Genomic DNA, 21,656 nt, shown 5'->3' on the forward strand with positions numbered 1-21,656 from the left:
TGAGATAGGATCAGAAGGAAGTAAATGGCAATAAAGAGCTCTAGACACTATTGACCAGTTTTTTCTAAATTTATGCAAACTTATAGCCCAGTCATTCTGTCAGTTGATCTTGGGTGTAGTTGATTGGAACAGGACTTTACCATCTCTTTTTGTTACCATCTCTCTCATTATATTGTAGCCACTGGGTTACATGATTAAAGGGGAGTGTGCTCTCATTTATTTTTTTATTAATTTATTTTTTTTTTTGAGACGGAGTCTCACCCTGTCGCCCAGGCTGGAGTGAAGTGGCATGATCTTGGCTCCCTGCAATCTCCCCCTCCCAGGTGCAAGTCATTCTCCTGCCTCAACCTCCTGAGTAGCTGGGACTACAGGTGTGCACCACCATGCCTGGCTAATTTTTTTGGTATTTTTTAGTAGAGACAGGTTTCACCATGTTGGTCAGGCTGGTCTCGAACGCTTGACCTCAGGTAATCCACTCACCTCAGCCTCCCAAAGTGCTGGGATTACAGGCGTGTGCTACCGCGCCCGGCCCTCATTTATTCTTTATGCTTTGTTAGGACTGATTTTTAGGAACATACTGTTGGACTCTGGCAGAGACAGCACCTCTTGCTTTTCTACCAGAGGCTCTTTTGACTCCGGGTCAGAAGCTCCAAACCCCTACTGCTCCATGATCAACATGGAGCAGGGGATTTACTCCTGGGATCAGTTTGGGTGAGCTCTGCAGGCATTAGAGTTTTGTTTCCGGATAGTGATCAATTTAAGGTGCCTGTGCTTTAGATTCTTGGTCCATACCTGTTTAAGTACTGTAAAAATTGGCACTTTAACTTATACAGTTAAGATATTATACTGGAAATACTTTATTTTAGCTATTTAGCTTGAAATTATTATTTTTTTAAAATTAACAAAATTGATTCACCAAAATGCACTGTGAAGTATTCATTCGTTTTATAAGCATCTGAATATTCTATATACCAAAAGTGCTGCAGGTACAAGAAATAAAAAATGGTTAAGACACAATGCATATGTTCAGGGAATTTAGAGACACAAAAAGATAATATTTTAATTTAAATAATTTATCTTGTGACACTGATTTCAAAACATTTTTGTTTGTAATTAATATTAAATTTGCTATTTAACATTTTGGGTATTATTATTGTGATACTTTTAGAGGGATCAGCCTTCATCTATCCCAACATCAAAAGAAACTGAATCAAATGTTTTTGTACCTATGAATTATTCATTTTGCAAATATTTACTGAGTAGCTACTGTGTGCCAGGTACTGTGCTATTTCCAGGGAATGTAATATTAAAACAAATATTAAATGCTTTTCCCTCATGGAATTTATATCTGGATAATTTGTTGATGGACCTTGACATATTTCTCTCCCTAAGTACTAAGTGCTGTGCTTGCTACCTCACATACTCTCTTATCCTGTTTTATTTTTATTTTTATTTTTTGGTGTTTATTAGCATACTCAGTGTTATAGATAACATCACAGGAAAAAAAATGTATACTGGGTAACCCTACTGATGTGAAGCAGTAGCAAAACCCTAAGAAATACCTACCCCCCATCATTATTTAATTCTTTTACTTTTTTTTTTTTTTTCCCCAAAAAAGCAAATATAGAAAATTTGGATTTTTAGGGCCAGGCGCAGTGGCTCACGCCTGTAATCCAAGCACTTTGGGAGGCTAAGGCAGGCAGATCACTTGAGGTCAGGAGTTCAAGACCAGCCTGGCCAACATGGTGAAATGCTGTCTCTACTAAAAATACAAAAATTAGCCATGTATGGTGGCGCATGCCTGTAGTCCCAGCTGCCTGGGAGGCTGAGGCAGGAGAATGGCTTGAACCTGGGAAGTAGAGGTTGCAGTGAGCCAAGACTGCGCCATTGCACTCCAGCCTGGGTGACAGGGTGAAACTCCATCTCAAAAAAAAAAAAAAAAAAAGAAAAAAATTAGGTTGTTTTTTGCATTACTATAAACCTAAAGGTGCAAATTCTATGTTGGCTTTATGTGTTAAATTTTTACTAAACTATTAGAAATCTGTTACTCTGTGCTTGTGATTCTTCTTTTTAAACATTGCTACTCTTGTAGCATCTGAAATGTTTTTAAGCTTGTCACTTCCTTTTTCACACCATTTTTGTGGCTTTCTTCTCCAGCTGAGCCCCAGCTGAGCCCCATAGTTCCTCTGGGACTATGCTAAAGAAAGCCCTTGGTAACACCAATGAGATTGCTCTCTGTTATAGATATGTTATTGTGGGATCTAAAATATACGTTGGTTGTTTCTAATTCTTGTGTAATTTTACATATTCTTGCTATCAAAATTAGATTTTTAGCCTATAAAAATTGCTACTAGTTATTTTGACTGAAGATATTTGTTTAAAATGATTATTTCATCAGAAACGGCCTTTTCACAGTAAAAAATTTTCTTTAAAATGTCACCTTTTCTCTTTCCAGTTTTGAGAAATGGTGCTTGGGAAATTGTCCACTGGGAAAAGGTATGCATTGATTTTTCTTTTGTTCCAGGAGAAGAAATGCATAGCGGTGTACTCTAGTAGATATAATATTTTGTATAATATAAGTAAATGTCAAGAATTTTACTAATATAAAAGCTATTTAGTAATATAAACATACATGGAGTCTTCAGTCACACTCATTTAATATTTCTGCTATATTATAGAAAGACTTACTTTGAAAAATATCAGAACTTTTTGTTTTCTTCATAGTATATTTTGAGTACTGTTTTCATAGATTTTATTTAAGCATGACCTGTTTTGTGTTGTAATTTTTTGCTTTAATCATCTACTGTCCAAGTAAAAATAAGAATTTGAGTTCTGATATTTTACTTCTGCATATTTTACTTCAAATTCATATAGTGAGACTAATTACATTTGCTTACCACTGATTCCTTTAAAACAAAAATCTTACAAATTAAACATTGTTTTCTAATGAAATCAGTTATATAACATCAAAGGTTAATTTGTTTATAGGACCTCTAACATGGCAGTTAGTAGGTTAAGTCATAATTTAACAAATGTTATTCAGGTGTTTATTATTTTCAGCCTTCCCTTTCAAAAGGTAAGCAATTTTTGTTCGTTCTCCCTTAGTTCTGGAAGAAGATTTAAAATCTAGTCATCCGCAAATGAATAGCTTTGGTGACTTGGTAAAAGACTTTTTGGAGGCTGCGCTGCCCATCTTAGGGCACTTTATTTCCTGAGATTACCAGGACACTAGAGGTGTATCTCACAGGACAATATCTTGCTAGGACAATCGAAGTGTAACCAATGGTTTATTTGCACTTCAGTACTTCCCAGCTGGTTGAAGTCCATGCTCTTGATTCTACCTTGTCATGGTCATCTTTTATTTCTGCAGGGGATACCTTGTACCCCCCAATCAAAAATTAATTAAATTTCTGTTGATTTTCCATCAGTGGCTAGAATAGAGACTGACATCTCCCCTTTCATATAGTTGAAAATTGACCGCTATTTTTTCTTTGGTTTTCGACATGAGAGCAACAAACAGGAAAATACGTTGGTGTGCTTTCTTTATTTCTGTGACAGGAATCTCTTTTTCAGAATAACAAAATAAACAAAAATGCTAAAAGCAATTTCAAAATAAGTTTATTTTCTACTCTTTTCTGGCACCTGTGAATTTAAACATTTTAGAAAGAAGATAGGTAGGATATAATCAGGTAGGATATAATCAAGTATAATAAGTTTAATTTTATTATAAATATTATTTTACCTAGGGTTGTTAGTGTAGTTAACGTAAATATGCATGCTAGTAAATAACCTAGGCTGCTTGCTCAGAAAATAGAAAGTCGGGAGATAATAATGTACTACTTCACTCTAAACCTTTAAAATGTCTTATTTTCCTAATAAACAATCTTTATTTCAAGATTATGCTAACCTACCTGGATTATTGTAACTCTTACTCTTCCTATTTTTGACAGACAAATCACCAGCCAGGAGTACCCATAATAATAGCATTTTCAGTCATCTCACAGGTCAATGGCACCCTAACCTGGGCATCCCATTTTGAGATAAAGACAGAGTTTAAAGTGTTGCCAAAGTCATCCAGCCCAAAAGAGCTGAAGTTATTTAATAATTAGAATTATAGAACTAATTAGAATCACTAAAAGTTGGTTCAGTGATGAAATCATGAAAATATTCAAAAATTAACATCACTCTTTAAGTTGGCAGCATCAAGTTTGAAACTAAAGTGAGGAAGAGGTCTCATTCCCAGTGGCCTTATGGGATACCTGCAACTAAATTTAACATATGTGTATGACCTTTGTAAAGAAAGCATCCAAACTTTGATATTCAAGATTCATACAAATTTACAAATATGTCATATTCCCAGAAAAATTAAAAGTGAAATATCACTTATTCCAAATTATGAAGTAATATAATCCCAGGGAAATTATTATATTTTCCTCAAGAATTGACTAAATTTTTCATCTGATTTGCCAAAATAAACAGTTAAGAAAGTAGAATATATGTTGGAAAAATGAACAGTGTGCTAAGATTAACTACAGGTGAAATGGAAAGCAAAAGTTATTAAAATACTATGGATTGTTTGCAAAAATAGACATTGATGAGTAGAATAACATGGAGCAGATTTAAATAGTGTAGAATAAAATATAGTGCCCTGAAATAAAGCCTGTTTAATATTTGAAAAGGCAAAAATTATTTTTTAAAGAATTATGCTGTCACAGATTAGCAATTTTAAGAAATAGTATTTGAATATTTAGTTTATAACTAAGTCACAACCTATGCTAAAATAAATTTTAACTGACTAAAAGAGTTAAATGTTAAAACATTGTTTTTAGAAAACATACAAATAGAATAAAGGCTTTAATATTTGAAGAGGAACAATATCTCAAAATCTATAGAATTAGGTTATATAAATTTTAAAACTAATACACAACCAAAACTGCCACAAATAAGTAGGCAGGCTATGTGAAATATTTGCACCAAATAGGACAAATGATTAAGATCACTGTTATATAAAAAAGAAAACTTGACAGTAAACCAGAAATATGATAATCAGACTCAGTATAATATTCAACCTAATAAAAGTTGCAAATTTAAACCATCTTGAAGTTTCATTTGCTACCTATTCAATAAATGAAAACAAACTTGTATTTCAGATTTTTTATTTTTATGAAATATATTATTTACATCCTATTGTGAACGAGCAGTTTGGCTATTTATATTGAGAACTGTAAAAAGGGGATTCTGGAAATTTATCCCAAGAAAAGAATCATAAAGTTGGAGAATATCTCCACTTGTATAAAAATGTTTATTGTAGCATTATTTACTTACAATAGCAAAAAACTAGAATATATGGAAATGCAACAATAGGGAAGGTTTTATAAATTATGGCATACTCATATTTTGTGACAAGTAAAATCTGGAATGTCACATGGTATAGCAACACAGAAAAAATTATTCCTTTGACAAGTATTTATTGAGTGCATATGCCAAACAGTGAGCTTAAAGCACCAAGCAAGACAAATCAGGGTTCATGTATCATAAGATATAATCATAGGTGAAAAAAAATAGTACTGTGTACCCTGAAATACTGGCTTTGTAAATTGTTCATTGTACAAGTGAACAGGCACAAAAGCAGCCTTACTTGTTGGGATAACAAGATTGTGAGGCGAGTCTTTTCTTTGGCTTATATGATATTTTGTGCGATTAAAAATAAAATCAATAAACCAGAACCAAGAGTGTCATCTGCATGCCAAGGTGATATGATAGACCTTAGTGTAAATGGGTTTTACTTCAGGGCTCTTTCTCTGCCTTTCTAAATGTGTGGCTGCTGTGGTTGCTCTTCAATGGCCCTCAAAGGAGCTACAAATTTGCCTAGCGTACATCTAATCATTCACAGCTGGGCAGACGGCAGCTCTGAGGTGTTAATGGTTTCTCTCTCCAGTTACTGCCCTGAAACCTGTTGCAAAAGGTTAGCTTGCAGATACATAGTGTTAAAAGAAAGTATTGTAATCACAAAGCCCTACACGAAACTACATTGTGACTCCTGCCTGAACTGTAAGCTGCTGGTTTCATTGCTCTCGCCACAGATTATTTCTTTACAATGAGGTGCAGCTAACACTGTTCACAGGTTTTTGAGATGTATGCAGGTGGATAATTTAGCAGAAGAATCTTGGAATCAACATATTCTTCTGACTTATTAGGGAAGCATGACATGGTGGGCTGAATGCATGTGTAAAAGTTACTTTGTAAAGCCACTTTAATGCATGAAGCTTCCACCACAATATGTATGTATTTTTTCTTTTTTCTTTCTTTTTTTTTTTTTTTTTTTTTTTTTTTTTTTTTTTTGAGACGGAGTCTCGCTCTGTTGCCCAGGCCGGAGTGCAGTGGCGTGATCTCGACTCACTGCAACCTCTGCCTCCTGGGTTCAAACGATTCTCCTGCCTCAGCCTCCTGAGTAGCTGGGATTACAGGCACCCGCCACCATGCCCAGCTAATTTTTGTATTTTTGGTAGAGACGGGGTTTCACCATGTTGGCCAGGCTGGTCTTGAACTCCCGACCTCAGGTGATCCACCTGCCTTGGCCTCCCGAACTACTGGGATTACAGGTGTGAGCCACCGCGCCCAGCCAATAGTTGGATTTTTAAATAAGGCTGTTGCAGTCTGATAATCTTACTATTTTACATAATCCTCAATGTTGCTAATATCAGTGACTTCAGAAGGCTGTAGGTAGTGGACTGAAAGCCCTAAACATTTCCTTAACTTTGGCATTTTGGGGACTAAAACTGCTTTATCATGACATTCCTCCGATTAGAATATATATGATCAAAGCATTTTTGTCATCTTGACTTTTTCTTCTCTTGGTTCGTCTTATGCACACACTAGACTGGAAGGGGAATGCTGTATTAGGAGCTCAGAACCCAAAAGGAAAGACAGGTGTTTGGATGTCTTTTGAGAAATTGATCTTAAACATAGGCATCCTAAGGAGTTAAGTTCCCTGCCTTCCTTACAGTAAAGAACTTCAACATTCATTGATTTAGCATGCTTTAGTAAGAACTTCAGCATTTAGTAAGCCCATGGTTTTCCCAGGCCACTGGGGCACCATATAAATTGTTACTATTTTATTGAGTTTAATAACCACAAGCCCTTCTTTTGTCTTACAATGAGTAAAGATGTTGGAAAGCGGCACAATCAATTAGGGATTTAAATCTGACTGTTAGACTCTAACATGATAGTGTAGAGGGTATGATTCTGGTTTTCTGAAGCACATAGTTGAATTTAAGAAGAAACATTAACACACAGGAGGTGATTAAAGAACAATTAAATGGTAACCTGGATGCATTCTAAGTGTCATGATTACAGAGAATTTACATTTTATTATCTTTCTGTCAGTGAGTAATCACAGTATTATCACAGCACATTAAGGACCAGTTTACATTTATACTTGCAGTTTTTAATTTTTCCTCTTTGCCCTTTTTTGAGGTAGGGGGTGTTGGATTCCGAGATCCCTGGTAATTTGCCAGTTTCAGCTAGTCCGAATTTCAGATTTCAGCTGAATTATTTTTTGAATCAAGAGACCCAGAACTTCTGTACTTGGACACTAAACATACATGTCATAAATGAAAAGACAATACCCCTGCCCCAACCTTTCCTAACCTCTTCTTTTGGTAAATAATAGACCGCAGTGGGCTGCCTCTGCAGTAATTTCTTATTATGATTCCCACAAAGGACACTATTCTGTTCTTACCCTCAGTAGTGTTATTTTAGAGTTCAAGGAAAAGTAGGGAGGGGGAAGAACAAACAGGCTTTAATTTAAAAAGTCTTTTTTTTCCATCTATTACGTATTGAAATTCATGTTTAAGCTCATTTGACTACTAAGAGGTCAACTTTCTTTTTTTTTTTTTTTTTGAGATGGAGTCTCGCCATGTTGCCCAGGCTGGAGTGCAGTGGCGCTATCTGGGCTCACTGCAAGCTCCGCCTCCTGGGTTCACGCCATTCTCCTGCCTCAGCCTCCCCAGTAGCTGGGACTACAGGTGTCTGCCACCATGCCCGGCTCATTTTTTGTATTTTTAGTAGAGGCGGGGTTTCACTGTGTTAGTCAGGATGATCTTGATCTTCTGACCTTGTGATCCGCCCGCCTCGGCCTTCCAAAGTGCTGGAATTACAGGCCTGAGCCACCGCGCTCAGCCAAGAGGTCAACTTTCATGATGTAAGGGGAGCGGCTAACAGTGTAACTTGGTCAACTCAGTTAAACCAAGTTGCTGCTTAGTTATTGTATTGTTTGCCAAAAGCTATGTGACACATATGTCACTTAAATTATTGCTAACAGTTTTTGAACATAGTATGTCTTTGTCTTTATGCTGGGCTCAGAAAAATGCTAAGAGGTAGTAAAATGAAGAGATTAACTTTTAATTTAAAATGCATTGATAGTTTCACAAAATTATGCAAAATCAGGATTTGCAGACAGTCAGTTGTGGATTTGAGTCTAAGCTCTTCAACTCCCCATCATCTTAAGCAAAAATCTCAGAATCTCAGACTCATTTTCTTTCTCTCCAGAGGATGAGTTATAAGCAATACTAGTTTCACAAGCATTATTGTGAGGAGCAGTTATATATAATAGCGTCTCCAGTTGCATTGGGATATCCTTCAATAGGATAAAGATTTATATTGGTAAATTCCTCCTTTATGTTTTTATGTCAAAGAGAGGATATGAGAAGTTGAGATGTCAATTAAGTGGATAGAATAGATTGATTTTATCAAGATAAGTTATATATCCCATATATAATGTCCATTTTTTAAAAGGATTCCTCCAACCCTGGTCTCACTCCTAGATAATTGTCTTCCATTTTATGAGGATAAGAGGTTCTTGTTTGCCAATAACCATTTTTACTGTATTCTGTGCTTTTTACAATGGGTTGTATATTTGTAACTATCTTTCAATGCAGATAATTAACCAATTCCCAGTTTTCTTTCAGGTAAATGTTGGAGATATAGTTGTAATAAAAGGCAAAGAGTATATACCTGCTGACACTGTACTTCTCTCATCAAGGTAGAGATGCCTACTGATGCTCAAACAGTGTAGAGGATGGTTTCTCTACCCTGCATTGACCTTGTGATTTCTCCAAGGAAATAAGGAATAAACGAAGAATTTAAAACCTCTCTAATAATTTTTATTTAAACATTTAAAAAATTGATTGGACTTAAAGGGCTCTTTCATGTTTGCCATATAGAATAAGTGATAGGTACTATACTTTATCATTCAAATATAATTAAGAGTCTACTCTCCCTCTGAATCTATCCAGATCCTTTTGTGGGGATCGTAATTCTTTTAAGATTTCCTGTCATTTATTTTATATCATACATGGATTGAGTTCTATTGATATTTTTATCTTTCAATCCTTGTTCATCATAAATCCCTGCAAAGTTTCTTGATTATTGTGATGGAATGGTACCAAAAAATGGATGAATGATTCTTTTTGCCATCATGACTTTTGAAATGCCATACTCTTCCAACAGAAAAGTACTTTGCTCTTTCTTTTAAGTTCTTTCAGTTACTTAATATAAATTTTCATTTTACTCATATTTTAGTCATGAATTAGTATTCAGTATGAATTAGTATTCATATGGCACTGTTACCCTTTAAAGAATGTGACTTTCAAATGGTTTTAGGTTTAAAAACTATAAACTAGTCCTATTTTAAATTAAGAAAAATTGTTTTTAATATTTTAGAGGTTGTTTATCATCATTTCCTTGGACAGTTTTATTTGTAAATCCACATATGAATATGGATGGTGTCCTTTTTTCAAAATCTATTTAATCAGGTCATCATTTAAAGTGATTCAATTCATGACAAGTTAGTGAAACTTAGCTGAACCAGTAAAAGTAATCTAGATATTTATAGAAGTAAGTCTATAACCAATTAAAGTAACTGCAGGTAGTTATATTTCTATATCTTTTTGTGCCATGTACCTATAGGTTTTTGTTTTCAGAAAAATTGATATAGATGTTTTCCAATCACCCTTTCTGTTCTTAGTTTCCTTTGCTTGTAACTTTATCAGGATAAATCTCTAAAACTGAGTGAAGCTAACCATCCATTCTTGGCGTCTTGAGAATTAGCTTGAGGGAGAGCTTATTGTCATTGTCTCAGGTTCTAGGTAGTATCTAGAGAGAGCTCTCCTTAGGGAGTGAAAAGCCAGGATTCTTATTCTGAGTTGGTGATTTTGAACCAACTGCTTAATCTCTCATGCCTTGGTTTCACATCTTTTATATTAAGATGGATTAAATGATCAAATTCTAATATTCCCCAATTCTTTTTGTTTACATTGATAAGCTTTAAGAGTACCCTACAGAATGGTGTCCATTCAGTTTTACTAAGTAAAAATGTGATGAATGTATTGGACAGTTGGCCGTCTGAATGTTTTACAGTCGTGTGCTGTATAACAGCATTTCGGTCAGTTACGAAACACATACACAACGGTGGTCCCATAAGATTATAATGAAGCAGAAAAACTCCTATTGCACAAATACTCACTATTGTGTCACTGTTTCTTTACATTATTCCGTACAGTAACATGCTGTACAGGTTTGTAGCCTAGGAGCAATCTGCTAGACCATATGGCCTATAGACTATACATCTAGGTTTGTATAGGTACCCTCTATGATGCTCGCACAGTGACAAAAATGCCTAACAATCCTTTCCTCAGAAGCTGCACCTGTCATTGTCACGTGACTGTATAAGCAAGTTCAAAATGATAGTAACACCTTCTAACAATTTGGGAAAGTATTGTTTTCCCGATTAAACACTTAGAGACATAATTATAGAATGAATCATATACACTGAACCATTAAATACAATTTTTATTTTTGATGCTCAAAAATGTGAAGATAGTCGACTATACTGCCCTGAATTTATACTTAATTTTAAGTTGGAAATTTTCAAAATCTTTGCTGTCTGACTCTATCCAATTTCAGAAACTCCCCAGAAAGCTACTTGTATTTCTTGAACTTTAGACCATTTTTACAGCACTTGTTTTATAAACATTAAAAACACTTACTGGTGGCTATGAATATCAGTTTATCAAAACAGTTTCTGTGTCTTAATATGGTCTCCACAGTGATTAACTTCCTCCAAGATTATATTTTTAAAAGATTATCTGATTCGTTGCTTTTTGTTATTGAGTAGAATTCAAAATAAAGGCTGTGCTGTTAGACATTTCAATCCAAGTAGCAGAATACCACCTTTCAGGATTTTTTTTTTTTCTCAAAGAGTTTTAGCATTACTTAGCTCCTTCGAATCTGCGTTAACCTCATGAAATAGGTAGTAGTGTTTAATCATTTAACAGAAAGAGAAATTTTGACTTTAGGAGTATTCCAACCCTGACTTAGTCATTACCTAATCTATCTTTACACTGTCCACTGTCAAAAGAAGTACATGATGATTTTCACCTGCAAGTGAGCAACCACTTAGCAGTAAGAGTAAACAACTGTTTGTAATATTTTAATTTTCAATTTCTTTAATTTTTAATTACTAAGAGTGCATCATCTGTGAGGTAGTTTGAAATTAAAGCATGAACATGGTTGAAAGTTACTGTGTTTCATAGGCTTTCATTTTGAAATAAAACAGATTTTAGCATTTAATAAATAATGAATACATTTATGTGTTAAGAAAGTATGAAGTAGAGTAAAATAACTCAAGCTGTTAATTCAAGTCAATATTCTTGGCATGTCTATTTCATACCCTCTCTGAAAAAATTTCTCTGAATTCAAAGGCTTACCCTTCCAAAACAATGCATTAATTGCTAAGTAACTCAAAAGGCTGCAGTTATGCCTTCTGACTTCCTAAGGCCTGTGTCTTTGCAGCTTGGCATTAAAGTTAATAAGATAGTTATTCAATTAACTTTGAAAATATTTTGGAGTCAGAACGTTTTTAATAGTTGTTGTTTTTTTAAGTGGGGCGGGAACTAGTATACTTTTTTTTCAAAACCCTATCACAACCCTAAAAAATAATTTTCATCATTATTTCCTTCCTTTTTTGGTAATGACTAAGTCAGGGTTGGACTACTGTGGACATACAGTAGATGGCATGAGGTTGAGAAATTTGAGAAAGAAAAATCTGGAATATAATGTAGTTCTCTATAAAATATGCTTTAATTTTATAAGCTTATGAGTAAACTTTTAAAAATTAAGTTTTTACACTAAAAATTTAAATTGGGCTTAAAAGCAAATAAATAACCCTCAAATACTAAATGTTTTCTTATGCTTCAGACCTGATCAAAATAAGTTTTGAAAAAAATGGCATTAAATGTTTTTATTAACATGTATTATTTTCTATAATAATTTCGAACTTTCTGTCTCTTTTGTCCATTTGTTTGTTTTTTTCTCTGTTCATTTTTTTTTTTTTTTTGCCATTTTAATTATTTTATACTGGGACATGTAGGTGGCAGTAGGGGAGATAGTGAAAGTGACCAATGGGGAACATCTCCCAGCAGATCTCATCAGTCTGTCCTCAAGGTTAGAACCACTGAGTCGTATAGGATGCGTGTATGTGGGTCCTCACCGTAAACCAGAGAACAGTTGCACCCAAATATGGTTGAGTTCTGTGTCTCTTCCTTTAAAACACAAACTTTTTATACTGCTTGGTGATGGACATTTCACAGATGTTTTAAAGGGATTTTGGAATACTATGTTGAGTGATTCTTGTCCTTCAGCTGGGCAGATTGAACTCCTGTTGTTATCAATAGGAGTCTAAGAGGCATGACAATGAAGGTAGATTTTAATTTCCTATGTACCATTAATATATATTCATATTTAATAACATGCCTAAGTACTAAGGCTTAATTTATTCTCTCCAGAATATTATTTTGAACAATGTTAAGCTTTTCATGAAACAGTCATTGAAAATTGATTAGATTATAAATATGTCTTATTCTTGTATTTTGAATTTTTCTGTAAGTTCTGTAAAATCCTTCCAGCGATTGTGACTATAATTTGGGCTCATAGGGTTTATAGAGGACCCCCTGCACAAAGCTGGATGTTGCACATTTTGTACCGCATGCTTTGCGATCAACTTTTCTCCCACTTGTATCTAGTGACAAAGTGCACGTTCCTGTGATCAATTTCAGCTGTCTACTAGTGTCTGTATTGTGATATGCATCTTGTTTCATTTTTCACTTACTAATCAAAAAGCCTGCTTTGCCTCTCTTGACTAGTTTGTGTTTTAGATATCATAATTTGCTGAAATATTTATGATCTAGCATGATTCCTTATCTGAGACTTCTTGCTGCCTTTTCACAGCACTATTAAGAATTGCTTCAGTAACTGCTGTCTTAAGTGATTGTTGAGAATGTTCTCAATTTCGATGCATATTTTATTAGCCCAACTTCAAATAGAACTTAGCTATTTGAACTTCCTAACTTCCTAGCCATTTAAAGACCTAGATAAGTTACTTTATGAAAAAAAAAAAAAAGTAGAATTAGAATGTTATTCTAATTGTCAGAATATGGAATCAACATTGTCATTTAGTATTTTCTTTGTCATCTTGCTTCTATATTATCAGAAGATGTGTTTTATAAATTCATAAACTATGTTTCAAATGTATACATAAGTAAATTACAAATTTGGAGCAATTTCCAGAGCCAAATTGCTATTGTGACAGTGATTTAAAAACTAAAATTTTGAATAAGTGATAGAGTGAAAATATAAATATTGAAGGACTTCATTTTCGGAAAAAGTAGCAGCTTTTATGAAAGAAAGCTCATAGAGTAAATTGAAGAACTTGCAGAGCTACTTTAAAATGAATCAGTAAAATATTTTTGATTAATGTCTGTGTGTTTAAGCAACTTTCACAAATCTTCGGGCCAAAGAATTAAGCTACATGCCCATTTCTGAAACTTGGAATAGTCTGTTTTGCACATGTACAGGTTGGAAGTTGATTAGAAAATTCCAGGTGTTTGTAATTTGTAAATTTTTTTCTTTCTAGCTTTGAGTACACATGCTTATAAGAGATTACATTTATAATACTTATGTGATATTAGTAAATTAGGCCTGTTATATAACCAGGCATTAATGAGATTAACTTTAGAATGCTTTTCTTTAGAATTGAGGATCAGACTGTACAGTTGGGCTACAAACTCACATGTCTGTAGTTGCTGGGCAGGTCAAATCAGCATGTGAAAAGGAAAGATAAGACAGTCTGGGCTGTGGTGGTGTGATAAAACTGGAGAACATGGACCCCTAATGCCAGCCACCACACAGCAGATTTTACTAAGACACACTGGTAGGGAACCCATGAAGTGTATCTTCTAGGTTCAGGTCAAGGAGCAATATGGCCTAGCTGACTGATTTTAGTTTTAGTTTTTACCGCTGTGAGAATCTCTTAAGCAACTTTAATAGGAGAGCAGGAGTGGAAAACAGAGGGAGAAAGCTATATATCCACTTTCATTGTAAAATTTGTTCATACTACTTTTTTTTAAATAACCTTAACATTTAAATATTATGGTTTATATGATCCTATTCATCATAGCTAAAGGGTAGTAAATGCAGGTTTGTAGAACTAGCAATCTGGAATTTTCTCATCAACCACTTTCTTAACCAATTTACATGTGTGCCATGAGCATGAAATCTCATGTGGTGTTTTTGAGCTAAAGATAAATCCAGACACAAAACTGCTTTACATTTCAGATACAGTCTGTGTTGTGTCTATGTGGATGAACAATTTAAATATGTGCAAATCTATTCATTTGCATTATCTTGAAGACCATTACTGATTGTTGTCAGGAAATTGCTTTTGGTCCTTCTGGCTGAAAAGCTAATCCATGAGTTGTCATGCATGGGTTCTGCCTCACAGCATCTTGCTGTTAGAATGAAAATCATCAAGAAGCTAGGTAACTATTACTTTGTCTAGAATGAAAGGCTTCAGTGAGTCTAAGCATTTAAATAAGTTGTTGTTATGCTTTTCTTCCCCCACTAAATCTTTGTGCTTCTCAACTCCAAACTACAGTGAGCCCCAAGCCATGTGCTACATTGAAACATCCAACTTAGATGGTGAAACAAACTTGAAAATTAGGCAGGTAAGATCTGATACAAGTATATAGAATCACTGCTCTTTTATTACATGTAATTAAGGCTTCTTTCTTTGTGTTATTGTCTTGAAGTAATCTGTCCTATTGCAAATATGTTCCCATGGAACCACAACGAAGATGTTTTATAAACTGGTATTGTTAAGTATTATGGAAGACTCCTATGTATTTGTCTGGGTAAATGTGGTCTGTCTCATAGATACTATTTGTAATATTTTTAATTATGTAATAGCTAACACTCAGATAATAGTAGTTCTAAGGCTTTGATATGTTTTAACTTTTTCCTATTCACCTGGTTCAAATTATAATATGACTTCGCCATGTTAAAAAGCTGTACAAGGCTGGGCACAGTGGCTCACATATGTAATCATAGTTTGGGAGGCCAAGGCAGGCGGATCACGAGGTCAGGAGTTTGAGACCAGCCTGACCAACATGGTGAAACCCTGTCTCTACAAAAAGTAGCCAGACATGGTGGCACACACCTGTAATCCCAGCTACTCAGGAGGCTGAGCCAGGAGAATTGCTTGAACCCGAGAGGCAGAGGTTGTAGTGAGCCGAGATGATGCCACTGCACTCCAGCCTGGGCAACAAAGTGAGACTCCGTCTCAAAAAAAAAAAAAAAAAAGAACAAAAAAATGTGTACAAGAAGCTCCCGTAACACAAGTTTACCTACATAAGCTCCATTGTACACCCCTGAACCTAAAATAAAAGTTTTGTAAAAAGTCATGCTTTCTATTGCCGTTCAAAAACTCTCATCTTGGGGAATAGTTTACATTTCTATATTTACTTTTCATATCATCTCAAGCAAAAACAACTGTAAAGTTTTTAAATTTTTAAAAGGGACTCTAAAAGTCCCTTGGTTTCTAGATGAAGGATGAAAATGACATTTGGGAGGGTCGGGATGTGTTGGAGCTAGATCATCACAGAGGGCCTGGACCCAGACTGCCACTGTGTGAGGGCCCTGCTCAGTGGCAGCTGCTTCTGGTTGGCCAGAGGGAAACCCTGTTTTGGAGTTTCCTTTCTCAGTGGAATAAAAAGAAACAATGCTATTTTCTTTGAACACAAATTCCATCTATTTTTCATCTTTTTTAGTTTCTGAAGACAGACTGTATAGTGCTAAATATTACTTTTATTTTCAGAAGCAAATGGTGCTTTGGGGACTGACTTCAAATTATCTTTGCAGACTAGCTTATAGTCTCTTAAACATATTTAAGAACTCTCATAAAGGTGCCCTATTCTTGTGCTTAAAACCTGTGCTCAAGCCAGGGAGGAAGGTAACTCTTAATTATGATTTGACAGAGTAAGGGAGAATTGCTTATAAAAATAATGAGATCCCTTAGATCTCAAGACTTGGATGAATTCAAAATTCCTCCTCTTTGCCCAGATACAATTTATTTAATATACTTTTTGCTTATTTAAAAATTCCAAACAGGGCTTACCAGCAACGTCAGATATCAAAGACATTGACAGTTTGATGAGGATTTCTGGCAGAATAGAGTGTGAAAGTCCAAACAGACATCTCTACGATTTTGTTGGAAACATAAGGCTTGATGGACATGGGTATGTAAAATCAGTCTTCATAAAAACACAGAATCCATTGTGTCATAGTGTATTTCTGTGTCATCCAAGTCTGGATACGTATTATTTTCTTGTGTGCTAAGTTTGAGTACTCAAAACCCTTTTTAAGCATTTATATTCTACCCTGAGTCCTTCTGTGAAGATGTTGAATCTTATCCATTCATGTAGTATGGCTGATGACTTCCCAGAGTTCCTGCCAATCTGGCAGGAGGATATTTTCAGAGATATTCCAAGCTTCTGGGACATTGTTTCGTGGGTAAACAATGGGAGTAAGAATTACCTGTGACTTTTTCTTTGGCCAAAATACTCATGTTATAGGCTTAACTATTCAATCTGCATGGCCTGGGTCCTTTCCTGTGATCTTGAGATGCTTCAAGGAGCTCAGACTCTACCTTCAAAGGGTCTGTTGTACTGGATAATTTATTGTCTTCTCCATGAAATTTCAAATGCTCTTTCTAGCCTGTGTTATTGATTATAGTCATCTCATCTCTTTTTGTTACCTGCTTCCTGCCTCTCTTGTTTCTCCTCTTCTACCCCTTTCCTCATTCATTCAACCAGTACATATTAAGCACCTAGAAGCCAAGCCAGTTACAGGTGTTAAGGGGGCAACAGTGAACAAAGCAAATAAATATTCCTGGCCTTAAGCCTTAGTCTGTTCAGGCTGTTGTAACAAAATATCTTAGACTGGGTAATTTATGAATGACAGTAATTTATTGCTCACAGTTCTGGAAACTGGGAAGTCCAAAATCAAGGTACTAGAAGATTCAGTGTCTGCCGGGGGCCTGTTTCTCATAGGTGTCACCCAGTATGTGTCTTCACATGGCGGAGGCCCTCAGACCTCTTTTATAAGGGCATGAATTCCATTCCCAAAGGCCCCACCTTCTGATACTACCACTTTGGGAATTCGGTTTCAACATGTGAATTTTGAGGAGACACAAACGTTCATTCAGACCATAGCACCTTGTGAGCTTACTTTGTTGCAGTAAGGTAATGGAAAACATACAAACAATAAGATGAGAAATAAGAAAATTTTATACTATGTTAGAAAGTGATAAATACTTTGGGAAAAAATTAGCACAGCATAAGGAAGATTGGGTGTCTTTGGAAGGGAACAACTTTTTGTCAGGGTGGTCACAGTTAGCCTCATTGAAAAGGTAACATTTGAGCAGTGATGAGTGGGAGGTGAGGAAGTTTGCCTTTTGACTATCTGGAGGGAGATGATTCCAGATGGAAGGAGTAGTCAGTGTAAATTATTAGTTCTATCATTACATGACCTTCAAGTGGAAAAGTGCCTGGAATAATTGTGGAATGTTAGGGCAGTGTGGTTGCAGTGCTGTGATCCACGAAGAGAGTAATAGAAGAAGGGCCTAAAGAAAATAGAGGGCCAGATCCTATGGGCTTTGTAGGCCATTGTGACAATGTTACTCTGAGTGAAATGGGAATTCATTGGAGGATTTTGAGGAAGAAAGATCAGCAGTTCAGTTTTGGAATTTATAAGTTTGTCTGGTCCAAACAGAGATGTCCAGGAGGCTGTTGAATATATATCTGAAGTTTGGGACAGAAGTCTGGGTTCATGAGATATATTTGGAAGTAGGTGGCATAGATATTTAAAGCTATGAGGATGGAAGAAATCACTGAGAATGAAAAGGTATAGACAGAAAACCAAAGAGACCCAAGAACTATTCTAAGACTCTCCAACATTATGTTGGGAAAAGCAAGGGCACTAGTGAAAGAGATGGAGACCAAGTTTATAGGATGGTAACCAAGGGAGTGAAGAAACCGTACCAAGGCAGAGGGACCAAAACTGAGTCTGACATTGCTGATGGTCAAGTACAATGAGACTGACCACTAACATAATTACATTTAGAAAGTGGAGATCATTGAAACTGATTAGAACAGGTGCCTGATGATAGTAAGTTTGAGAAAATGGAAGAAGAGGAGTTGAAAATAGCAAGTATGGACTTTTTTTCAGTGAGTTTTGTGGCAAAGAGAGCAAAGAAATGAGGCAGAAACTGGCAGAAAAGGTGAAGTCTTTCCTGCTTCCCTTCTCCCCTCTTTTCTCCTCCATTCCCTTCTTTCCCTGCTTCCTCTACTTTATGGTATACCTTATCTCCCAGGCATTTGTAGTGGCTAAATGTTGGCTAAATATACTAGTTCAACTCACCAGCCTGAGAGAATGTTTTTGGTATTTTCATTATATTGTAATTGCATGATTAGAGTGTTTGAATTCTAAAGGACATTTGAAGTATACCCTGAACTCTCATCTTCATTCAGATCCTCCAAAAGCTTTCCTGTAATCCTTGAAGTAATTACATGTTGTTCTAAAATTTGCACAGAGTGATCGTTCCGTGAACATATGGTGAAAGACTAATGATAGACTTGGCCATTTATGCCAGTATTGTTTCTATAGTCTGACATTCTTAACTGGCCAGCTTCCATGTCTTAACAGTTTTCTGTCAAATTGATGCTGAGCAAATCTATGCCGTGAAGGAGAAACTTCGTATGATGGTGCCAAGATTCAGGGTACAAAGAGAATTTATATAATATGCTGTATTTCATATGAAAGGTAGAAACAGATTTTTCAAGACCTTTGTATCTGTAGCACATTTGGGGTTTACAGTGATTACCCAAAGCTCTTGGAGACCCTTTGGAATGAGTATACTTTGTTTCCTTTAAGGATGAGGGTCATAGTCTAATGCCAGAAGCCTTGGAACACCAGCTGTGATGAAAACTAACTAATTCTTCTTGAGTCCTTGTAACTGAAAAGCGATATGTTTTGCTTTTGAAGAGTGTGTATCTAATTCCAGTAAATCCACACCACCAATGCTGAGGTGACAGTTGGCATATTATACCCCATTGGCTGGGTAAGGAACAATTGTCTCATTTGTGTCCCAGAGCATAGTCCAGCTTCCCAAGAAGTTATTGGAAACCTACTTTAGGCCCAAGGCCCCTTTCAACTCTGAAATGCACCCCTAATCTTGAGATACACACTGGAGGGGTTTCCTTCCAGATATGTCCTAAAGGCATGCTATTGTACATAACGAATGAGAGTTGCAGTTGCTTTGTTCTTTCTCTAAATTGGAATATAGTATTTCCTAAGGATTCATTCAAGTGCTGTTGTTACCTGCCCATCTGGATTGATTTAACTGTGTCAGTAGAATTTGTGTAGCTCCTGAATGTCCGAGGCCCAAGCTGCTACTAGCCTTCCAAGCCTACTGGGCCAGAGCAGCTCACCAGAAATGAAGACTTCAGCCTCGCTTTGCCTCCACTTACAAGGAAGTTCTGTGTTGTCTGTAGACTTTTCTTGTGGAATTGTTTCCTTCTTTATCCAGAATTTTTAAATATATTTTCTTTATATTTGACCTTTTTTCTCTTATTAAAATAAAGACTTGGTAATAGTAATCCATGACCCATTAAAATTTATGTATTACGTTTTCCTCAAGAACTCCAGTATTTCTGTGGTGACTTTGTTCCTTCTTATGTCCCTGTGTGAGTTGTATCACCCAATAACCTACCATAGTGGGTAGCCTTGTGAAAAATCCACAAAAATACCACTTTGGACCTTATTCATGAAAAATGTGGTTTAAATGATAGGGAATGAACAGCTCCAAAATGCTTACTGTTCTTTGAAATTTATTCACAATTCTTGGGGAACCAATCTTCAAATACTATAAAAATGAATGTTCTAGAGGGTTTAAGTACAGGGACTTGTCTGTAGGGAGTCAGGGCTGGCAATGCAAATAAGTGGTGAGAGCTGTGTATTTTTCTTAGGAATTTTTTTTGGCCCTTTATTATGCACAAAGCTATTTTTAATTTGGGTGGGATGCGGGGGGCGGGGAGGGAGTGAGAGAGAGAGAGAGAGAGAGTGTGTGTGTGTGTGTGTGTGTGGTGGGGCTGAGGTGGGCAGACAAATTCCTTAGCCCCATCACTTCCTAACACTTTTAGAAACCTAAATGGACTTATTAGTTTAGGAAAAGTTATAAATACATGTGTAAATTAGCCTCTGAATTCCAAAACATTACCTACTGTTTTGGTTAATGTATTAGTTTGCTCAGGCTGCATAACAAAACACTATAGACTTGGTGGCTTTAATGATGGAAATTTATTTTTCTCACTTTTCCGAAGTCTAAACATCTGAGATCAGAGTACCTGCATGATTGGGTTCTGGTGAGGGTCATCTTCCTGGCTGGCAAAAGGCCCCTTCTTGCTGTGTCCTCACAAGGACAAAAGCAAATTCCTCGAGTGTCTTTTTATGAGGGCATAATCTCTTCATGAGGACCTCCTCATGAGGACCCAACCCTCATGACCTCTTCTATATCATATTACCTTCTGAAGGGTCATTTCCAGATACCATTATATTGGGGGTAAGAACTTCAACATGTGAATAGTGGAGGGACATAGTGCAGTCCATAGTAGATAGTGAAGTTACAGAAAATGACTGGCTTGGTGTTAAGGAAAAACAACTTAAATACTTAAATACTTGTTGTTGCTGTTTAAGAAAATTATTTGTATTGGAGGGAAATTACTTTCTAAAAATTAAATATGAGAAGGGTTATTTTAATAATGGGAACATTTGTAACTATATGGTGACAAGAGTTCTTAAGCATTTTAGAAAATACTGTTTCTAATGTCAACATAATCTGTCCTAGCACTGTTCCACTGGGAGCAGATCAGATTCTTCTTCGAGGAGCTCAGTTGAGAAATACACAGTGGGTTCATGGAATAGTTGTCTACACTGGACATGACACCAAGCTGATGCAGGTGGGATTTATCTCTATGAAACCTTTTGAACCTAAGGCTTTTGTGAGTGTGTGATTTATAGATCTCAGTGCGGTGGTCCCAAACATAGGAGACCATCTGTCACAGATTCCTGAGCCAACCCTGTACATTCAGAATCTGGTCCTCCTGTGAGTGGGACCTTGAAATTACCTCCCTATAAGAATGGCTCACTGCACACAGGAATACTGGAAGGTTCGCCAGAGATTATACGTGAACTCTCAAGAATGT

At 35.9% G+C, this 21,656-nt stretch overlaps 1 protein-coding gene across 8 annotated transcripts in view; it reads left to right on the forward strand.

Annotated features, from left to right (window-relative positions):
* LOC105487701 (ATPase phospholipid transporting 8A1) overlaps window positions 1-21,656 on the forward strand; it is a 266,324-nt gene that overhangs the window by 62,030 nt on the left and 182,638 nt on the right. For 4 of the 8 annotated variants that reach the window (XM_011751245.3, XM_011751247.3, XM_011751242.3 and 1 more), the window contains exons 6-10: window positions 2,456-2,496; window positions 8,970-9,043; window positions 14,993-15,062; window positions 16,504-16,631; window positions 21,299-21,410. In XM_011751245.3, coding sequence (XP_011749547.1) covers window positions 2,456-2,496; window positions 8,970-9,043; window positions 14,993-15,062; window positions 16,504-16,631; window positions 21,299-21,410 — 425 coding nt within the window. Of the gene's footprint in view, window positions 1-2,455; window positions 2,497-8,969; window positions 9,044-12,430; window positions 12,505-14,992; window positions 15,063-16,503; window positions 16,632-21,298; window positions 21,411-21,656 lie in introns of all 8 variants that reach the window. The other 4 variants (XM_011751246.3, XM_071093666.1, XM_011751243.3 and 1 more) reach the window with 1 other exon arrangement.

Source organism: Macaca nemestrina, chromosome 3 (genome assembly GCF_043159975.1).
Source record: "Macaca nemestrina isolate mMacNem1 chromosome 3, mMacNem.hap1, whole genome shotgun sequence".
Classification (NCBI taxonomy): Eukaryota; Metazoa; Chordata; class Mammalia; order Primates; family Cercopithecidae; genus Macaca; species Macaca nemestrina.